At 39.5% G+C, this 22,139-nt stretch overlaps 2 protein-coding genes across 5 annotated transcripts; one reads left to right on the forward strand and one right to left on the reverse strand.

Moving 5' to 3' along the window:
- Positions 1 to 9,294: 9,294 nt before the first annotated feature.
- LOC120030605 (metallo-beta-lactamase domain-containing protein 1-like) lies at positions 9,295 to 10,523 on the reverse strand. Its single transcript, XM_038976030.1, has 2 exons — positions 9,979 to 10,523; positions 9,295 to 9,769 (listed from the first exon to the last, which is right to left on the reverse strand). Exons 1-2 carry the CDS (start codon positions 10,408 to 10,410, stop codon positions 9,509 to 9,511), a joined length of 693 nt encoding a protein of 230 aa, XP_038831958.1. The 5' UTR covers positions 10,411 to 10,523; the 3' UTR covers positions 9,295 to 9,508.
- Positions 10,524 to 12,670: 2,147 nt separating this feature from the next.
- Positions 12,671 to 13,937, forward strand: LOC120030614 (metallo-beta-lactamase domain-containing protein 1-like). 4 transcript variants are annotated; one of them, XR_005473658.1, is made up of 2 exons: positions 12,671 to 13,145; positions 13,619 to 13,937. XR_005473658.1 is itself a non-coding variant. In XM_038976038.1 (2 exons), exons 1-2 carry the CDS (start codon positions 12,785 to 12,787, stop codon positions 13,763 to 13,765), a joined length of 432 nt encoding a protein of 143 aa, XP_038831966.1. In that variant the 5' UTR covers positions 12,671 to 12,784; the 3' UTR covers positions 13,766 to 13,937. The 4 variants fall into 4 exon arrangements, 1 of the variants encoding a protein (XP_038831966.1); XR_005473659.1 differs by lacking the exon at positions 13,619 to 13,937 and adding an exon at positions 13,386 to 13,435; XM_038976038.1 differs by having other exon boundaries at positions 12,671 to 13,069.
- The last annotated feature ends 8,202 nt before the right edge of the window (positions 13,938 to 22,139 follow it).

Below are 22,139 nucleotides of genomic sequence, written 5' to 3' on the forward strand. Positions count from 1 at the left end.
TCGGGCTCTTCTTGAGGCAAACGGAGGTCCAACCCGGTACTACATGGGTGCACCTAATAAAATGGCCACTGAGTGTATATTTCCACACTATGAAGTTGGAATAATACTGTGAAATTGTGAAAGTGATGGTAATGCCCTTTTAGTGTAAGAGCTATTTTGAAAGGCCGCCTGAAATGTTTGCCTGTTTTGGCCTACCTGGTGACATCAATTAGTTAAGGTCACTACACTATGTAAGAACATTGTACCAGACAGACACGGTCAAATGTCACTCTTTATGGCCACTTTTAAACACCTGAGATATCTGCACATTTACATTAGTCACCAGAAGCTGAAGAACAAACGCACATCCAGGTACTTTTTTTTGCAGGTGCTGGAGTTCTCGGTGAACTCTTGAAAAATAAAAAGGAAAACGCTACACGCTCCCAGATGATCTTATCGACACAACGTTTCCACCCTTAGGTCTTCATCGAGCATCCAGATATCACCTGGGAGCGTGAACAACAGTGTTTTAACCACCCTCTCGACTGGTATAATTATATACTGTAGCTATCTTCGCAACACAGGAAAACACTGTTTATGGATGTAAAGCCAAATAGCACCCTATTCGCTTTATAGTGCACTACTTTTGACCAGAGCAAAAGTAGTGCCCTACATAGGTAATAGGGTGCTATTCGGGTAGTAGTACTATGTTGAAGGTCGTTGGTGATGTGGTGCAGTGATCTTTGTACAGGTAGATACTCCACCTCTATGAAATTGGAACTAGAGACTGGGTGTGGTTTGGTTAGGTAAAGCATGTGGAACAGTACAGGTGATGGCAGATAGGACACAAGGTTTATTTATTAATAACTTGATGATCCAACTTGAATTAACCAAAAGTACATGAGGCCAGGTGTTGTGACATTTGTATCATGGCTGTGTGTGGTTATAGCCACGAGACGAAGCGAAACCAGTCTGTCAAAAGTTGCTAGCTCATAAATTCTCAAACTAAATACATACTGCAATTCAAACCACAAAACATCTTAGCTTCGATTTTAAGACTTAAAATACAACGACTTGCCTAGCTAGTATTAATAGTAGTAATAGTAGTAATAGTAATGGATGTAAAAGTAGTAATAGTAGTAATAATAGCAGTAAAAGTAATAGTAATAGTAATAGTAGTACTAGTAGTAGTAACACTAGTAGTAATAGCAGTAATAGCAGAAATAGTATTAGTGGCAATAGTAGTAAAAGTAGTAATAGTAGTAGAAATAGTAGTAATAGTAGTAGTGATAGTAGCAATAGTAGTAGTAATAGTAGTAGTAATAGTAGTAATAGTAGTAGTGATAGTAGTAATAGTAATAGTAGTAGTAATAGTAGCAGTAATAGAAGTAATAGTAGTAGTAATAGTAATAGTAGTAATAGTAATAGTAGTAGTAATAGTAGTAGTAATAGTAATAGTAGTAGTAATAGTAATAGAAGTAATAGTAGTAGCAATAGCAATAGTAGAAATAGTAGTAATAATAGCAGTAAAAGTAATAGTAATAGTAGTAGTAATAGCAGTAATACTAGTAGTAATAGCAGTAATAGTAGTAATAGTAGAAGTAGCGGCAATAGTAGTAATAGTAGTAATAGTAGTAATAATAGTAGTAGTAATAGTAATAGAAGTAATAGTAATAGTAGTAATAGTAATGGATGCAAAAGTAGCAAAAGTAGTAATATCAGTATTAGTAGTAATAGTAGTAATAGTAGTAGTAGTGGTAGTAATAATAGTAGTAGTAGTAGTAATATTAGTAATAGCAGTAGTACTAGTAGTAACAGATGAGAAAGTAGTAGTAATAATAATAGTAGTAATAGTAGTAGCAATAATAGTTGTAGTAGTAGTAATAGTAGTAGTAGTAGTAGCAGTAATTGTAGTAATAGTAGTAGTAATAGTAGTGAGATGTAAAAGTAGTAATAGTAGTAAGATGTAATAGTAGTAATAGTAGTATTAGCAGTAATAGCAGTAATAATAGTAATCATAGTAATAGTAGTAGTAGTAGTAGTAGTAGCAATAGTCGTATTAATAGTAGTAATAGATGTAAAAGTAGTAATAGTAGTAATAATAGTAATAGTAGTATTAGCAGCAATAGCGGTAATAGTAGTAGTAGTAGCAATAGTAGTAATAGATGTGAAAGTAGTAATAGTAGTAATAGTAGTAAAAGTAGTAATAGTAGTAAGGGTAGTAATAGTTAAGTAATAGTAATAGTAGTATTAGCAGTAATAGTAGTAGTAGTAGCGATAGTAGTATTAATAGTAGTAATAGATGTAAAAGTAGTAATAGTAGTAAAAATAGTAATAGTAGTAAAAGTAGTAATAGTAGTATAAGTAGTAGTAATAGTAATATATGCAAATGTAGTAATAGTAGTAGTAATAGATGTACATGTGGTAACAGTAGTAAAAATAGTAGTAGTAATAGTAGTAGTAGTAATAGTAGAAGTAATAGTAGTAAAAGATGTAATAGTAGCAATAGTAGTAGAAATAGTAGTAATAGATGTAAAAGTAATAATAGTAGTAATAGCAGTAATAGTAATAGCAGTAGTAATAGCAGTAGTAATAGTAGTAGTAATAGCAGTAGTAATAGTAGTAGTAGGTGTAAAAGTAGTAATAGTAGTAGTAATAGTATTAGTAGTAAAAGCTGTAATAGTAGTAAAAGTAGTATAGTAGAAGTAATAGTAGTAATATTCGTATTAATAGTAGTAATAGATGTAAACGTAGCAATAGTAGCAATAGTAGTAGTAATAGTAGTAATAGTAGTATAGGCAGTAATAGTAGTAGTAATCGTAATCGTAGTATTAGCAGTAATAGCAGTACTAGTAGTAGTAGTATTAATAGTAGTAATAAATGTAAAAGTAGTAATAGTAGTAATAGTAGTAATAGTAATAGTAGTAAAAGTAGTAATAGTAGTATAAGTAGTAATAGTAGTAGTAATATATGTAAATGTAGTAATCGTAGTAATAGTAGTAGTAATAGATGTAAAAGTAGTAATAGTAGTAAAAATAGTAATAGTAGTAGTAATAGTAGAAGTAATAGTAGTAATAGATGTAATAGTAGCAATAGTAGTAAAAAATAGTAGTAATAGGTTGGAATTAAAACCTACAGGAGGGTAGCTCTCCAGGTACTGGGTTGGAGTTAAAACCTACAGGAGGGTAGCTCTCCAGGTACAGGGTTGGAGTTAAAACCTACTGGAGGGTAGCTCTCCAGGAACAGGGTTGGAGAGCCCTGATTTAGATGATGTTGGAAGTTGCCTGGAGTTCAGACTGTGTATTTCTGATTTAGCCAACTCATGTGATGTTATCGTGTTTGGCAGAACAACAACAGACAAAACTGACTTCAGCTGGAACAAAAAAATGTTTTTAACCACTTTGAGATTCTTTATGTAATAAAAAGTGGTCTATAACTTATTATTATCCAGGCTACGTTGCTGGTGGGGTTTCGGAAACGTCTGAGGCCTTGCACAGTCAGTTAGTGAGAGTGCTGAACCCATAGAATTCAGATTTGAATTAATTCTATGGTTCTAACCACAGAGTTAAATAGAACACATAGGATCTACGGTTCTTTCATTGGTGTGATATCACTATGGCAACAAACAGGACCTTGTGAAGACTACAACAACAATCACAACACCAGTAGTGATATTGCACAAGCAGCAGGACCCCCTGAATGAATAACTAAGTCTAAGATTAAGACCCCTCCAGTGAACTGAATGGGCACTTGAGTGAAAATATGCAGTGGTTTTGAGTAACAGACAAGATGAACAAGATTCACAGGACTTACAGTAAATGAGTGACATGTTGTATTGTTAGAGGGGTCAAGGAGCGGCTTGAGTGTCATGTCATTGAACTCTATAAGGCTTTTTGGTTCAGTCATGCACATCTCCTAACTTGAGTGGAGGTGGATGATTGGGAAATCTATAGATGTACCGTCACAGCTGTGAATCCGTAGCCTACATTTACCAATGGAATGAGGAGTGCATTTACTAGGCCTAATATATAGGCTATTGAGGTCTGTCAGAGTAGTTGGTCCATCTATGAAATACAGTAACCTAGTGATGAAAAGGCAGGTGTTTGTTTAGGAAGCAATAGTAATGGTATCTTTTTGTAGGAACTAACAGAGGCTAACTCCACCATGGCTCGTTGGCCAAAGCCTATGGGGAAATGAATGAAGGCCAAAAATAATGTCTTTGGTAAACACAGGCTTAGATGAACTTACACGTTTTGTTCTATGAGATAATCTTCATCAGCTAATGTCACCTTTTGTGAATTTTGAAGCATTTATGTAATTAAAATAAGCACATCAAGGCTTCATAATTCCTAAAGCTCATGTTACTTGAGCGATATTATCTCATCGAACAAAACGTATATCTCCTAAGCCCGTTCACCTTATTTTCGGCGTTTATCCCAAAACTCCATTCTTTCCCCATTCATTTGCCCCATAGGAATGTCTAAACGAAACAGGTTTCATTTCCGTTTTTTTGGACTGCAAACTGGCGAACTCTATTCTACATTATTACAGTGCTAATACTGATTCAGAGAGAGGAACAATGCTGAGTTAGCTAATCGGGGAAGCCTAGTGACGAATGAAGAAAAAGTCATTACTTTATTGAGTCCAAGTCACTTGATATTAACCGTTGACAAATCCCAGTTATGCAACGCTGTTACATTGAATGGCCTCTGGCCCCTGCCTTAGGCCCTCTGACTAACGTTCACAATGGCTTTTTATGATTTCCTCATTATTCAAATCAGTTTTGATTTCATGAGGGCTATGAAAGGTGTGCTTGCTTAAGGCTAGCCAACATGATAAAAATCCTATAAACATCATAGGCAAGGCCGTGGTCCATAAGACAACTTTACCACAGACATCATTATAGTCAGGGGTGGAATCATTTTTTTCTTATTATATATATTTTTTTACATAGAATCCTAGAATTTTTTAATGGGCAGTTCCCCGAGTGACTTTTCTCCATTTATCATAGTGTACTATTGTAGGCTATCGTGTAGGGCTCTGCTGCTGTCTCCGATCTAAGGGGGAACTCCTTCTCTCCAATTTAATCAGTCAACATTGTGACCCCTATTAGAATTCACTTACTTTATGGAATTTACATTCCACCAAGCTCTTTAGACCCCAGCTGTCACCTATGGTTTATAGTATGAAAAGAAAACAACACAAACGTTACAGCATTTAACCCAAGATGGTAAACCTTAGTATCTGAAAGAAAGATACAACTCATTGACAATACCTTGTGTTGTGGTGTCATGGGGTTATGGTGAATTTTCAACCGCAGATGAATAAAGGAAACCAGTATCTTCGGTCCAAATATGTCTACCACCACAGAATGATCATTCATAGCCTCCTCGTGCCCCAAGGAGACATGCACATCCCATGTACACGTTTCATTTCAAGGCACGTTTGCAAAGTAGACAGGTGATCAACACAGACGACTGTCCCTACACCGCAGACTAGTGTGATGCGCTTCTTGCCACGGCTAGATGTGCCACAGCATCTCGTTTGGGTCCGTGGACAGTCACTGTGTCCCGACACACACTAGCACACCAATACGCATGGCCAATACATCTCTTCAGTGTGAGTCGAGTATGTGTGTGGAAGGTCCCGACATAGATTCAGTCACTGTGAGGTGACGATAAGTTTACCGCCCAATGATGTGTATTAACCCTAGATGACTGACAGGGGGGCGCTGTATTGGAGCACACAGCCATTTTGGTACTCCTCCGCCAATGTAAAAAAAAAAGATTTTGGAAGCTATAAAAATGCATTTATTAATGTCTACATCAGTCTACACACAAATACCTCATTAAAAAAAAGAAGTTTTTTAGACATTTTTGCAAATGTTTTACACACCTACTCATTCAAGGGTTTTTCTTCATTTTTTACATTATAGAATAATAGTGAAGACATCAAAACTATGAAATAACAAATATGGAATCACATAGTAACCAAAAAAGTGTTAAACAAATCAAAGTATAATTTATATATTTTAAATTCTTCAAAGTAGCCACTCTTTGCATTGACGACAGCTTTGCACACTCTTGGCATTCTCTCAACCAGCTTCATGAGGAATGCTTTTCCAACAGTCTTGAAGGAGTCCCCACATATGCTGAGCCCTTGTTGACTGCTTTTCCTTCACTCTGCGGTCCAACTCATCCCAAACCATCTCAATTGGGTTGAGGTCAGGTGATTGTAGAGGCCAGGTCATCTGATGCAGCAGATAGCCCTTACACAGCCTGGAGGTGGGTGGGTCATTGTCCTGTTGAAAAACAAGAGACAGTCCCACTAAGCGTAAACCAGATAGGATGGCATAATGCCGCAGAATGCTGTGGTAGCCATGCTGGTTAAGTGTGCCTTGAATTCTAAATAAATTACTGACAGTGTCACCAGCAAAGCACCCCCACACCATCACACCTCCTCTCCCATACTTCACAGCGGTAACCACACATGCGGTGATCATCCGTTCCACTACTCTGCATCTCACAAAGACACAGCGGTTGGAACCAAAAATCTAAAATTTGGACTCATCACATTAAAGGACAGATTTCCATCGGTCTAATGTCCATTGCTTGTGTTTCTTGGCCAAAGCAAGTCTTTTCTTCTTTTCACGCTCCCGCATGGCGTAGCGGTCTAAGGCACTGTATCTCAGTGCTAGAGGCATCACAACAGACCCCGGTTCAATTCCAGGCTGTATCACAACCGGCAGTGATTGGGAGTCCCATAGGGTGGTGCACAATTGGCCCAGCGTCGTCCGGGGAAGGCCGTCACTGTAAACAAGAATTTGTTCTTAACTGATTTGCCTAGTTAAATACAAATAAAAAAAATAGTAGTGGTTTCTTTGCAGCAATTTGACCATGAAGGCATGATTCACACAGTCTCCTCTGGGTCTTCCTTTCCTGTGGCGGTCCTCATGAGAGCCAGTTACATCAGAGTGCCTAATAGTTTTTGCGACTGCACTTGAAGAAACTTCAAAAGAAATGTTCTGGATTGCCTGACCTTCATTTCTTAAAGTAATGGACTTGGTGTTTTACCAAATAGGGCTATCTTCTGTATACCACCTCTACCTTGTCACAACACAACTGATTGGCTCAAACGCATTAAGGAAAGAAATTCTACAAAGGAACTTTTAACAAGGCACACTTATTAATTGAAATACCTTCCAGGTGACTACCTCATGAAGCTAGTTGAGAGAATGCCAAGAGTGTGCAAAGCTGTCATCAAGCCAAAGGATGGCTACTTTGAAGAATCTGAAAAATAAAAAATATTTGGATTTGTTTAACAGTTTTTTGGTTAATACATGATTCCATACGTGTTAATTCATAGTTGTGATGTCTTCACTATTATTATAAAATGTAAAAAAATGTACAAATAAAGAAAAACCCTTGAATGAGTAGGTGTGTCCAAACTTTTGACTGGTACTGTAAGTATTCAGAGCCTTTACTCAGGTTCAAGTCCGGGCTCTGGCTCAGCCACTCAAGAACATTCAGAGACATGTCCTGCATTGTCTTGGCTGTGTGCTTAGCGTCGTTGTCCTATTGGAAGGTGAACCTTTGCCCCAGTCTGAGGTCCTGAGAGCTCTGGAGCAGGTTTTCATCAAGGATCTCTATACACTTTTCTCCGTTCATCTTTCCCTCAATCCTGACTAGTCTCCCAGTCCCTGAAAAACATTCCCACAGCATGATGCTGCCACCACCATGCTTCCCCGTAGGGATGGTGCTAGGTTTCCTCCAGACGTGACGCTTGGCATTCAGGGCAAAGAGTTAAATCTTGGTTTCATCAGACCAGAGAATCTTGTTTCACATGGTCTGAGAGTCCTTTAGGTGCCTTTGGGCAAATTCCAAGCGGGCTGTCATGTGCCTTTTACTGAGAAGTGGCTTCTGTCTGGCCACTCTACCATAAATGCCTGATTGGTGGAGGGCTGCAGAGATGGTGGTCCTTCTGGAAGGTTCTCTCATCTCCACAGAGGAACTCTGGAGCTCTGTCAGAGTGACAATTGGGTTCTTGGTCATCTCCCTGACCAAGGCCCTTCTCCCCTGATTGCTCAGTTTGGCCGGGCGGCCAGCTCTAAGAAGTGTCTTGGTGGTTCCAAACTTCTTCCATTTAAGAATGATGGAGGCCACTGTGTTCTGTGGGGTTTTTATAAGGTTTTTTGACATGCTTAACTAACTATTCTTATGCATTAAAGTTTGAATTACTGACTCATGTTGTCTAACCATGAGGCCACAGCCTGAAATTGCAACAAATGTATCTGAGCATAAGATATGAACAAGCAGTCTGAAATGTGTGTGTGTATGAAATATGTGTGTGTATGCAACAAATGTATCAGTAGTGTGGGCGCTGTACTATGTGGCCGAGACTGTGCTAATCTTAGAGAGACACAGGAGGGGGGTGAATCAGGAGACTGCTGACCAGACAATAACAGATAAACTATACACACGAAAAACACATGTGAGGTTCTGAGTTATGCACTATAACCCAATACTATAACAAACGTGATTAGCAACTGTATTATATGTGATTGAATACTATAACAAACGTGATTGGATATTGATAACCTGTTGGCCTGGGCGCCTGGATGTCTGTGTGTGTGTGCTGGAAGTAACAGTTAGCTCAGATAAGAAGCTGGGAAGCTGCGGTTAGCCTTGAGCGAACAGTGGCCATTGTATACAGGTGCGAATAGCTCAGACAATATTGCAGAAGCTGTCTGACCTCAGTCTTTGGGGTGAAGGAGCGTAATCTACACAGCAACAGCGTCGGGACATCACATGCGCTAAGGGGCCAGGACTGGCTTAAGGCGCCAACATCAACGATAGGCTGGGTGAGTCTAAACCACGCCCAGTCTCTACTCTGACAGGCCGGCTCGGAAGCGGGAACTATCTCTGTCACGAGTATAAAATAATATCTTTGTGAGAAACAAATCAGTTCCTTGTTCCACCCTGCGGGGTGGTGCAGTGAACCCGTATATACGAAAAATGTATTTGCCATTTATTAACTTTTGAATTAAACAATTATTTTAACCAAGTTCAGGTGTACTATTGTTCCTATCTCAGTCGAACTTTCGCAACCCTAACAGTTCTTGCAGACCTTCAATGCTGCAGAAATGTTTTGGTACCCTTCCCCAGATTTGTGCCTCGACACAATCCTGTCACGGAGCTGTACAAACAATTTGCAAAAATGTCTAAAAACCTGTTTTTGCTTTGTCATTATGGGGTACCGTGATGTCATTATGGGGTATTGTGATGTCATTATGGGATATTGGGTGTAGATTGATGATTTTTTTTTTTTTTTATACATTTTATAATAAGGCTGTAACGTAACAATATGTGGAAAAAGGGAAGGGGTCTGAATACTTTCAGAATGCACTGTACACATCAGTGGTTACTCCTAACCACTGATCTAAGGTTTTGCACTTCTTCCCCCACATTGCTACGGTTAGAGAGAGGAAGGCTAAAACTGATCTGTGCCTAAGGGCCTAACAGTGCAGTTTCTACCCGGAGCGTCCGTCCGCCTCCTCCCTGTGGACCCTGAACGGCAACCCGTGTCCCGGGATGATGACATCAGAGGTGCGTAGCGCCTCCTGTCGGCTGGCCTCCTGAACTGCAGGATTCTCACTCAGTTCCCTCCAACTGTCGTCGTCAGTGCAACACTCAAATAGGTCCCCGGCAACAAGCACCGTGCCCATTGTGGTTCCCTTCACAAGAAGGCTCACATCGCGCCCTGTGTGGCCCGGAGTGGGTACTATTGACACCTGGTGGAGAGATTAAAGTATTGCAATGAGGTTCAGAGTACAGTAGTATGTAGTACCTATTGTAACATGCAAATGATGCACTGTAAAGTTACTGATTAAAGTGCTGTTGAATATGCATGGGAAACCATTGAATATGGCTGTTACACACACACACTATTGAATATGATTACACTGAGTTGGGTTGAACAAAATAACAGTTTCAGACTCACATGTTCATCAATAGGATAGGGTTGCCCCTCAGCCAGCTGGTTAGGAAGGTACCTATCCCCCTCACTGATGTCACACCCCACAACTATTGTTGCCCCTGGAAACAGCCCCAGATTACCAACATGGTCGGAGTGGCCATGTGTCCCCACCACCAAACTGATATCACCCGGGTCTAGTCGCTTATCCTTCAGCCTTTTCACTAGAAAGTCCCGGTCCCACGGTCCTCCGGTGTCTACTAGAATAGTTCTAGGTCCCGTTAGGAGAGAGATAGTCCCGTCTGCTCGAAAAGAACCGTCCTGTTCGGACAGACAATAGCCTACTTTGAGCACCGAGATGGAGTAGGGTTGCCCCACAATCTCGAGTTCTGTGTCTGATAACTCGCTTCTTCTAAACTCGCTACTGTTACCTGCATTATTTTTTTCAGTCGCTTCCATCTCTGCTCAATAATAGATGTTTGCCAGCTACAGAATCACAGTTTGTGATCGATTAACTACAAATATCACTACATGTATCTAACAACCACACCGGTTGTTGACAGCTTGTACCAGTTCTACGGTATGGCAAGAAGAACAAGTGTAATTTTGTCGTTTGGAAAAATAATTAGTTGTCACATCAAAGTGCTTTGTCGCCATCTGTTGGACGGCAGCGTCAATTACATTGTGTAAGGCCAGCTGGCGTCACGCAACTTTGCACCATGATCACTCTTACCTATATCTGCCTAGCCTAAACTATGGCAGGTTGAAATATATTTGACTTCCAGTAAAATGTTATGATTTCTTTCGGTATAAGTCCACTTTCAAGACTATAGTGCATCTACTGTGTGTATGACCAACAGTAGTACCATGAACACAACAGAAGCAGGTGAGTGATAAACAGGTAAGTCACTTTTTTGTGTTTAGGAGGTCAATTCTGGGTATTTTCAGATATTTCATAATTATAGATGCTGTATAGTATGAGATGCTAATATAGATGTCTTAAACAGAAAAAAAAGAAAGCTGACAAAAGTGTCAAACCTCAGTCAAACCTCAAACCAAAATGTGTAAAAACTCAATGTTAATAACTGTCTTAAAAATAACTGTCACAAACGTATTGTTTAATTACTATTTCATACATCTGAGATATATGATTTAAAATAACTCACAAATATGACATTAAAACCCACCTCAATCAAAACAAAGCAAGTGCACCTACAGTTACAGTATTATACCTGAAAAGGTTTTGAATCTAAGAGTTCTGTGAAATGATTGATCACATTGCATGAGGTTGATGTTGGTTCAATACGTTTCTTATGAGTTACAAGGAAATAATTGGAGAATTCCAGTAACGTGTAATCACTGTATCGCAGTCTGTGGAACTGACCCTTGATCCTATAAACACTGGCAGACAACTTGACTGCATGGCTCAACTGTTCTTGTTCTTGTGAAATAGTACATCTCTCTCTCTCCCCCTTTCTTTGTCTTTATCACCCTTACTACCTAATTTCTCTGTCTCTGTCTCTGTCTCTGTCTCTATTTCAATTTAAGGGCTTTATTGGCATGGGGAAAATATGTTTACATTGCCAAAGCAAGTGAAATAAATAGATAATAAACAAAAGTGAAATAAACAATAAAAAACGAACAGTAAACATTACACTCATAAAAGTTACAAAAGGATAAAGACATTTCAAATGTCATATTATGTTTATATACAGTGTTGTAACGATGTGCAAATAGTTCAAGTACAAAAGGGAAAATAAATCATCATAAATATGGGTTGTATTTACAATGGTGTTTGTTCTTCACTGGTTGCCTTGTGGCAACAGGTCACACATCCTGCTGCTGTGATTGTGGCATCTCTAATATGGTCATACATTTGGCAGGGCGTTAGGAAGTTCAGCTGTTTCCACCTCATTTTGTGGGCAGTGTGCACATAGCCTGTCTTCTCTTGAGAGCCAGGTCTACCTTCGGCAGAAAAAGAAGAAACGTATTGAACCAACATCAACCTCATGCAATGTGATCAATCATTTCACAGAACTCTTAGATTCAAAACCTTTTCAGGTATAATACTGTAACTGTAGGTGCACTTGCTTTGTTTTGATTGAGGTGGGTTTTAATGTCATATTTGTGAGTTATTTTAAATCATATATCTCAGATGTATGAAATAGTAATTAAACAATACGTTTGTGACAGTTATTTTTAAGACAGTTATTAACATTGAGTTTTTACACATTTTGGTTTGAGGTTTGACTGAGGTTTGACACTTTTGTCAGCTTTCTTTTTTTTCTGTTTAAGACATCTATATTAGCATCTCATACTATACAGCATCTATAATTATGAAATATCTGAAAATACCCAGAATTGACCTCCTAAACACAAAAAGTGACTTACCTGTTTATCACTCACCTGCTTCTGTTGTGTTCATGGTACTACTGTTGGTCATACACACAGTAGATGCACTATAGTCTTGAAAGTGGACTTATACCGAAAGAAATCATAACATTTTACTGGAAGTCAAATATATTTCAACCTGCCATAGTTTAGGCTAGGCAGATATAGGTAAGAGTGATCATGGTGCAAAGTTGCGTGACGCCAGCTGGCCTTACACAATGTAATAGACGCTGCCGTCCAACAGATGGCGACAAAGCACTTTGATGTGACAACTAATTATTTTTCCAAACGACAAAATTACACTTGTTCTTCTTGCCATACCGTAGAACTGGTACAAGCTGTCAACAACCGGTGTGGTTGTTAGATACATGTAGTGATATTTGTAGTTAATCGATCACAAACTGTGATTCTGTAGCTGGCAAACATCTATTATTGAGCAGAGATGGAAGCGACTGAAAAAAATAATGCATGTAACAGTAGCGAGTTTAGAAGAAGCGAGTTATCAGACACAGAACTCGAGATTGTGGGGCAACCCTACTCCATCTCGGTGCTCAAAGTAGGCTATTGTCTGTCCGAACAGGACGGTTCTTTTCGAGCAGACGGGACTATCTCTCTCCTAACGGGACCTAGAACTATTCTAGTAGACACCGGAGGACCGTGGGACCGGGACTTTCTAGTGAAAAGGCTGAAGGATAAGCGACTAGACCCGGGTGATATCAGTTTGGTGGTGGGGACACACAATCACTTCCTTTTTGGTGGTTGTAGAATTTAAGAGCTCTTTTCTGGATTTTGATAATTAGCAGGTATTGGCCTAACTATGCTCTGCATGCATTATTTTGTGTTTTACATTGTACACAAGGATATTTTTGCAAAATTCTGCATGCAGAGCCTCAATGTGGCGTTTGTCCCATTTAGTGAATTCTTGGTTGGTGAGCGGACCCCATACCTCACAACCATAAAGGGCAATGGGCTCTATAACTGATAGTATTTTTGGCCAGATCCTAATTGGTATGTCAAATTTTATGTTCCTTTTGATGGCATAGAAGGCCCTTCTTGCCTTGTCTCTCAGATCGTTCACAACTTTGTGGAAGTTACCTGTGGCACTCATGTTTAGGCCGAGGTATGTATCGTTTTTTGTGTGCTCTAGGGCAACGGTGTCTAGATGGAATTTGTATTTGTGGTCCTGGCAACTGGACCTTTTTTGGAACACCATTATTTTAGTCTTACTGAGATTTTTCTCTCTTGCTCTCTCGCCCTCCCTCCCTCCTCTCCATAGTCCACAATTCAGCAGCCTAATAACCACAATAGCCGGTCTCCTAAGATGAAGGAGAAGGACCATCACCAGAGGTCGGAGGACAGAGGCTCAGAACCCTGGAACAAGCCCAACCTCAGTGACAAGCAGGCTGTCTTCTATGACATATGACACCCTATTCCCTATATGGTGCCCTATTGATAAAATAATTTGTATGTTTAAAGATAATAATTAAATAATTCCACTCTAAAACCATATAATTGTATGAAATGTATTATAATCATAAAACTATAATCTGATGATGTGTGTAGTTTTAGTCAGAATTAGAACGAGGACCTTTTGTTCCTTTTTAGTATGTAAGCAGGGTGCAAGTGTGAAACAAATGATAAGAGGAGCTATCGACAGACAAGCTGGACTACTGTGTTCCTTACAGGACATTCTGTCACCACCCATGGAGGGGAGAAACTGTTAGGCTGGCAGAAAATTATGAAACATGTTGCAGATTAAACAATGTATCTGTGTAGTGGAAAAACACAGACTGTCTGAGCAAGGCGTAGCTTAAGATTTTGAACTTGTTTGTGCGTGTTATAAAGACTGGGTTAGCATTTTTGATGTTAGAACGTTCTCGTGAATAAACACTTTGATTTTTGTAAGTTGGGACTCTTGTCTGTTTCAATCAACCAGAATATTACAAACTCTGGGTTGCAGACTGAGTAGAGGAATTGAAGTTTATGAACATTGATAACAAAATTCTCATAACACCTATCCAGTTCCAATGTCATACATGTCTTATGAGTTACAGGGAAACAATTGGAGAATTCCAGGAACATATAATCACACTAAGGATGTCTTTGGAACTGACCCTGATGATGATGTCGTCTATGGCTGTCTCACATGACACACTATTCCCTATATAGTGCACTACTTTTGACTAGAGCCCACTCTTTTCCATTAAGTGCACTACTTGTAACCAGAGCTACATTGTGACAAGACCGGCTTTGTAGTAAACACTAGGATTTGACAGTATAATCAGCCTACTAGTGTGTGGATGTATTCTGTGTTTTCTAACCCTGTCTTTATTCCCACTGATGGTGATACAGGACAAGAGCCTGGAGACTGTGGAGGCTACCCACTCAGCACCCTGGAATAAACCACAACTCAGCAACAGCAAGGTGGGTTCGGTTTCCATCCACTAAACAACTAGCCACCCCATGTTTATGCCAGGGACCTTGTCCCAAGACCGTTGAATCGCCTATTTAACTTTCTGCATATATATTTTGAATCTTGGATGCTGGGCATGATGGCTGAGCTTACCTATAATGTTGCACAACGATTTAAATCAATAATTGTTTTAGTTGTTTTGTGTCTTTTCCAAAGATATAATGTACAAATTACTTCAGCCTACCCCTTACAAATAAAAAACACATGACAAAATCACGTGAGAAAAAACATACCTGGGATTGTGTGTTATATTAACCTACCTGGGTGGTGTGTTATATTAACCTACCTGGGTGGTGTGTTATATTAACCTACCTGGGTGGTGTGTTATATTAACCTACCTGGGTGGTGTGTTATATTAACCTACCTGGGTGGTGTGTTATATTAACCTACCTGGGTGGTGTGTTATATTAACCTACCTGGGTGGTGTGTTATATTAACCTACCTGGGTGGTGTGTTATATTAACCTACCTGGGTGGTGTGTTATATTAACCTACCTGGGTGGTGTGTTATATTAACCTACCTGGGAGGTGTGTTATATTAACCTACCTGGGTGGTGTGTTATATTAACCTACCTGGGTGGTGTGTTATATTAACCTACCTGGGAGGTGTGTTATATTAACCTACCTGGGTGGTGTGTTATATTAACCTACCTGGGTGGTGTGTTATATTAACCTACCTCTGAGGGAAAAAAAGTGGAAATTACAAACTTCAAAACATTATTTTTAAGGCCAGGAGCCACACCCTCATAGGGTCTTTTATTCTCTCCCTTTTTTCTCCCAGATCATAATCAACATTGAGTGTAGACATGAATATAATACTTTTTATTAAAAACAAAAATAAATATTTTTTTGAAATATGCAAATTAGGTGATATCTCAATACATATACATATTGTGCAAATTGTACATTTACATATCGTGCAAATCCATTTTTCTGTCCCCCATGATTTCTCAGGCTGGCACACAGGCCAAAGTCCCACAGTTGCTGTGCAAATATGTTTGTCAATCGATCCCAATATTACAGTCATTCCTTGATCATGTTTGGAACTGTTAGGTGCTTTATGATTCAGAAGACCTTCCTGTACTGACCCGTTTCTGCTCTCCCTCCTCTACCTCTACAGCCCTGGCCTGTCCTCCCAACAGTTCTTACTCCATGTGTGTGAGCTCCTGTCCAGAGACATGTCTGGGTGTCAGCGGCCCCCCTGGCTGCTCCAAGGTGTGTGTGGAGGGGTGTGAGTGTGACCTTGGCTTTATCCTCAGTGACGACAAGTGTGTTCCTGTTAAAGACTGTGGCTGTGTCAACTCCTCTGGAGACTACCATCCTGTGAGTAACCCTCCTGTGTTTCACCTTAGTGAATGTTTAATACTGTTTAATTATGTCAAATCTCAATGTGACCTCTGGTTAAATAAAGGATAAAACAATGAATATATACTTACGTTGGCTTTAAAGAAACAATCTTTACAACTTTACCTTCTGTCTTAAGTCACTCACACACACACACACCTGACTGTCCTCCATGTGCTGTAACATACCTGTGTGCTTTTGCAATTTTTGTAATGTGTGTTATTTATCTTGTGAAGCACCAATACTGTGAATGTGGTGAGCCACAAGGATCAGTCATATTCCATGTTTGCCCCCGAATCAGTGGCTAACTGCAAGCATTGAAAAGCAATCACTAGCCTGCTATTCAGTGGAGTGGCTGTGTGGGCCCAAGTCTGGGATTAAAGGTCTCTTTTCCAAGCTTAAAATGATAAACATTCAACATTGGCCATGCTGTCAATGAAGCATGATTTGTGCCGCGCTCAAAACAACTGTTAACTCAGAACTGGGAAATCTGACTTCAGTGAGTTCAAGACAACTGGGAAAATACGAGCTCCGACTGGGAAAATACGTTTTGAACGGTCATCCAACTCGGAATTGTAAATCGGGAACTCGGGCCACTTTCTAGAGCTACGACCTGAAGATCACTGTCGTGATCATGATTCGACCCTTTGATGACAAAGTTTAATGACAAAATTTGCCCACGAAGGACCGCCGTGCCACCTTCTTGTTCAAGTGAGCACAGCACAAGGTGAGTCCAAAAATGTCTTGTATGCTGCTGCAGGGAAGGTGCTGCTGCCAGGGAAATATGTATACTGTAACTAAGAAAGTAATACTAAGTGTATGTTGTGTAGTAAGCTATTAGTAGCCCATGTGATTCACCCTAATAATTTGGTCTATTTTCCCCTCTTAATTTCACCTACGGTTCTGACTTGGTGGTGCACATGTAGCCTATAACCTGTTTTAAAGAAATGGAGTCATTGAATATTGTAAGAGCTTTCATTGTCTGTTTATATGCCAACTTTATTTATCCCACGGTTCTGACTTGGTATACAGGGAGAATACTGTAAGAACGGCCCATGTTCTGAATTCTGTCACTCTACATTTCAAAAGTGCTGAACAAATAGTTATATTGACTATGTCCGTCCTAGCCTCTTAATCGAAATTACGGATTACCGCTTATCCGCTTGTCGTCCCCCTTATGGTTTAGTTTGTATATCTCAATTGTCAGTAGAAACCACATTTGTTTAAGCAAGTCAGCCATAACAGCTCCATTGTTTTTTTTTTTTAAAAGGCAGTAAATGAGGCTGAAGAAACTGTTTCGCTGCCAGACAAGGCTCCGCTGAAAGCCAGGTATAGTTGTGGTAAGGTGTTGGGACTGCTGTTGGGACTCTGCTGGTGGGACAGCTTTATGTAGGCCCTAACAGTTTGTGGGCACCATTTGTCACCGTTATAGTGCAATTAATGTATTGCTTAGTGTTGTGTTGTGTAGTGGCATTGCTGGCATGCATCCCACATGTTTTTGTTTGCCCCACCAAGAGTTACATGCTAAAATCCCCACTGGCTGCAAGCATAACATGGTCTTGTTTTATATATATATGTGTGTATGTATATATACTGTATGTGTGTATGTATGTATATATACACACACACACCACACACACACCACACACACACACACACACACACACACACACACACACACACACACACAAACAAAAGGCATGTATACAAACTGCCCAATCTTTCCAATTGTCTTTATTCAGTCAGTGCAACAAACTAGGAGTGACCAAAAACACTTTTTTCCAACATGTTTGTTGCAAATTCAAAACACTTTTTGCCAACAGACGTTTGCATTCAAGGCATTCCTTGTGTTTGTGTGTCCGAGGAACCATGAACAATACAATTCAAATGTAAATAAAGTGCTTAAAAACAAATTCCTGTTAAAAATAAGTCCAAAATATACATAAACAATGCAATTATGAGTTACTTTGGTCTGAGTGGAAATAATAAATTAATTTCAAATCACAAAAGGAAAGGAATGGAAATGTTATGACCAAACTTTTTCTCTGATAAAGGGAACAATGGAAATGCAGATGGAATGGGGCTGTTTTTCAAGGTAAATAAAAACAAACAAAATAAATCCTGATAAACAAGCCTACATCCTCTACTCTACTATGGGTTGACAGCTACAGTGCATTCGGAAAGTATTCAGACCCCTTGACTTTTCCCCCATTTTGTTACCTTACAGCCTTTTTCAAAAAAACAATCCTCATCAATCTACACATAATACCCCCATGACAAAGTAAAAACAGGTTTAAAGATTATTTTGCAAATGTATTCAAAATAAAAAACAGAAATACCTTATTTACATAAGTATTCAGACCCTTTGCTATGAGACTCAAAATTGAGCTCAGGTGCATTTTGTTTCCATTGATCATCTTTGAGATGTTTCTTCAACTTGGAGTCCACCTGTGGTAAATTCAATTGATTGGACACGATTTGGAAAGGCACACACCTGTCTATATAAAAGGTCCCACAGTTGACAGTACATGTCAGAGCAAAAACCAAGCCATGAGGTCGAAGGAATTGTCCGTAGAGCTCCAGGACAGGATTGTGTCGAGGCACAGATCTGGGGAAGGGTATAAAAACATTTCTGCAGCATTGAAGGTTCCCAAGAACACAGTGGCCTCACTCATTCTTAAATGGATGAAGTTTGGAACCACCAAGACTCTTCCTAGAGCTGTCCGCCTGGCCAAACTGAGCAATCGGGGAGAAGGGCCTTGGTCAGGGACGTGATAAAGAACCCGATGGTCACTCTGACAGAGCTCTAGAGTTCCTCTGTGGAGATGGGAGAACCTTCCAGAAGGACAACCATCTCTGTAGCAATCCACCAATCAGGCCTTTATGGTAGAGTGGCCAGATGGAAGCCACTCCTCAGTAAAAGGTACATGGCAGTCCGCTTGGAGTTTGCCAAAAGGTACCTAAATGATTCTCACCATGAGAAACAAGATTCTCTGGTCTGATGAAACCAAGATTGAACTCTTTGACCTGAATGCCAACCTTCACGTCTGAAGGAAACCTGGCACCATCCCGACGGTGAAGCATGGTGGTGGCAGCATCACGATGTGGGGATGTTTTTCAGCGGCAGGTACTGGGAGACTAGTCAGGATCGAGGGAAAGATGAACGGAGCAAAGTATGGAGAGATCCTTGATGAAAATCTGCTCCAGATGGCTCAGGACTTCAGACTGGGGCGAAGGTCCACCTTCCAACAGGACAACAACACTAAGCACACAGCCAAGACAACATCGGGAAAAGTCTCTGAATGTCCTTGAGTGGTCCAGCAAGAGCCCGTGCTTGAACTCGATCGAACATGTCTGGAGAGACCTGAAAATAGCTCTGCAGCGACACTCCCCATCCAATCTGACAGAGTTTCAGAGGATCTGCAGAGACACGAGGCTGTAATTGTTGCCAAAGGCGCTTCAACAAAGTACTGAGTAAAGGGTCTGAATAGGTTTTTCTAAAAACCTGTTTTTGCTTCGTCATTATGGGGTATTGTGTGTAGATTGATGTGGGGGAAAAAACAATGTAATGCATTTCAGAATAAGGCTGTAACCTAACAAAATGTGGAAAAAGTAAAAGGGTCTGAATAGTTTCCGAATGCACTGTATCTATCCAATATAACACAGAGGGTCTTCTTTAATGGAAAAGTGGTATTCTGCAAGGCAGCTGTCTTGGTCCTTTACTGTTCTCTATTCTTTACCAATTATCTACCACTAGCATTAAACAAAGCCTGGAATCAACAACAACAAAAAATGTCACATGCTTCGGAATCAAAAAGGTGGAGACTAACAGTGAAATGCTTACTTACGGGTCCCTTTCCAACAATGCAGAGTTTTTTCATCAGAAATTAAACAAAAAACAAACACGATAATAGCAAACTACATCCTCTACTCAAGTCTCTTGTGTCCTTCTTGACAAGATATAGAAATGAACAAAGGATACACAAGAAAGTAGTTTGTGTCCAGGGAAAATGAGGCATACCACTCAGTAGACAGTCACATTTTGTCAGATTGTTTGAAATGTCCCCACCGAATATCACATTGTCTTTTACATCAGGGATAGATACCTCTTGGCCATTCCCATTGGTTTATGAACCAGAAAATAAAATGAAAAGACAAATATAGATCCAGTGTTTTAGGCTCATTCAGAAGCATACAACACACACACACACACCACGATCATTCTCTGTTACTAACACAAATGGAAACAGTTGAAAACAGCTACAGGGACTGACTTTAAATAATGCACTATTCTGGATTAGCCAAGAGGACTAAATCCCTAATAATAAGGTCAAGTCTGAATGACTACAACGATCAACAGGCTCAACCAGTCAAAGCTTAAACAGCTGTGAACCACAGTGGCAGGCTATGTCCCAATTCTCCACCCTTCTCCCAAAATGTGCACTTGCACAATTTCCCGGCTTGGATGTGAAAGTATTGGATTGGAGAGAGGTTCCACCATTGTTAAATCCATTAGACTGTAGGTTGTATAGGGACGCAAAGGAAAGACAAATGATTGGAAAGGATGCAGGATTATTCCCTATCATGGAGTGTGTACTAATATGTAGTGTACTAAGGAGATGAGAAAATTGTAGATTTTTAAGCAGCAGCAAATGCTGACAAAATAAAATAATAAAAATCCGACAAATACACAAAATCTCTGATAGCCAGTGCAAAGACAAAATATTAAATGTTTTAAATTCAGTGTAGAGACTGTGGCCCTTTGTTACGCACGCCTCCCACAACACAGAAACTGGGGAACGTAACACCCTTAGTCACTAAACTACAACACATTGTAACAAGAGTGAAACTACATTTTTTCCACAATGAAACCGAACTCAGCCCTTTCTCTGGGTCATCCTGGTGCTTTTGTTAAAGCTAGAATCCTTAGTTGCTACATCATTTTTTTTTCACTTAGGAATTATATATACCCATTGATTCTTGAAGAATATTATAAATGCCTCAAGAGCAACAGTCGTACCTTACCATCAGAACCATCAGAACCAAAAATATAAGTTTGTTTACAAACATTGGAGTAAAACAATGTAAACAAACACTGTACAGCCTCAAAACATGGCTAAATTATCATGTTGATATCATGGATGGTCATTCCTTCAAAACATGGCTAAAATAATAATTTTGAAATCATGGATGGTCAGTCCTTCAAAACATGGCTAAATTATAATGTTGATATCATGGATGGTCAGTCCTTCAAAACATGGCTAAAATAATAATTTTGAAATCATGGATGGTCAGTCCTTCAAAACATGGCTAAATTATAATGTTGATATCATGGATGGTCAGTCCTTCAAAACATGGCTAAAATAATAATTTTGATATCATGGAAGGTCAGTCTTCGCATCCATAGCTCTGTCTATGACAGTGGTTACATCACTCCAGGCCTATCCCAAAGATTTTTACAAAAACAGAGGCGGGGTGGCTGCTTGTTATTGCTTGACTCAAGGACTCTAGCTTTAACATCCAACGTTTTACATCAAACATGTCGCATGCAGAACAGTGTTAGAGAACACTTAATAGTGTTAGTTAGACAATGTATTAAGTTTATTAATTAACCAAACCCTGTGAATTTCACGTTAAATGGCAGCCCAAATATTACTGCAGATCTAGCTCGCCACCCGATGTTTTTTTGTGTAAAACAGTTATTTACATATTTAATTACACACCAAGACATAAAACAAGGAATAAAACAGAATGTTGAAATAATAGTAAAAAAAGAAAAATAATTGTGTTGAAAGTAACTTCTCCGGTGTCTTGAAATGATGTGGGTCATGTAGAGTAAGTCATTCAGTGTGGTGACTGTGGTCTGTATTTTTGTGTGAACCAGTTTTTGCATTTTGTTTCAGGTTGGATGAAATGCTCAATGAAAAATGTTCTCCCCCCCCTCTTCCTCTAAATCTCCCATTACATCTCTTATTTCCTCT

Source organism: Salvelinus namaycush, chromosome 36 (assembly GCF_016432855.1).
Source record: "Salvelinus namaycush isolate Seneca chromosome 36, SaNama_1.0, whole genome shotgun sequence".
Classification (NCBI taxonomy): Eukaryota; Metazoa; Chordata; class Actinopteri; order Salmoniformes; family Salmonidae; genus Salvelinus; species Salvelinus namaycush.

Excerpts from the sequence above, each read along its gene's own strand:
- LOC120030605 (XM_038976030.1), bottom strand. The coding sequence starts at position 10,410 with ATGGAAGCGACTGAAAAAAATAATGCAGGTAACAGTAGCGAGTTTAGA. Across the intron at positions 9,770-9,978 it reads CCTATCCTATTGATGAACAT|GTGTCAATAGTACCCACTCC; the intron begins GTGAGTCTGAAA and ends TCTCTCCACCAG.
- LOC120030614 (XM_038976038.1), top strand. The coding sequence starts at position 12,785 with ATGGAAGCGACTGAAAAAAATAATGCATGTAACAGTAGCGAGTTTAGA. Across the intron at positions 13,070-13,618 it reads CGGGTGATATCAGTTTGGTG|TCCACAATTCAGCAGCCTAA; the intron begins GTGGGGACACAC and ends TCCTCTCCATAG.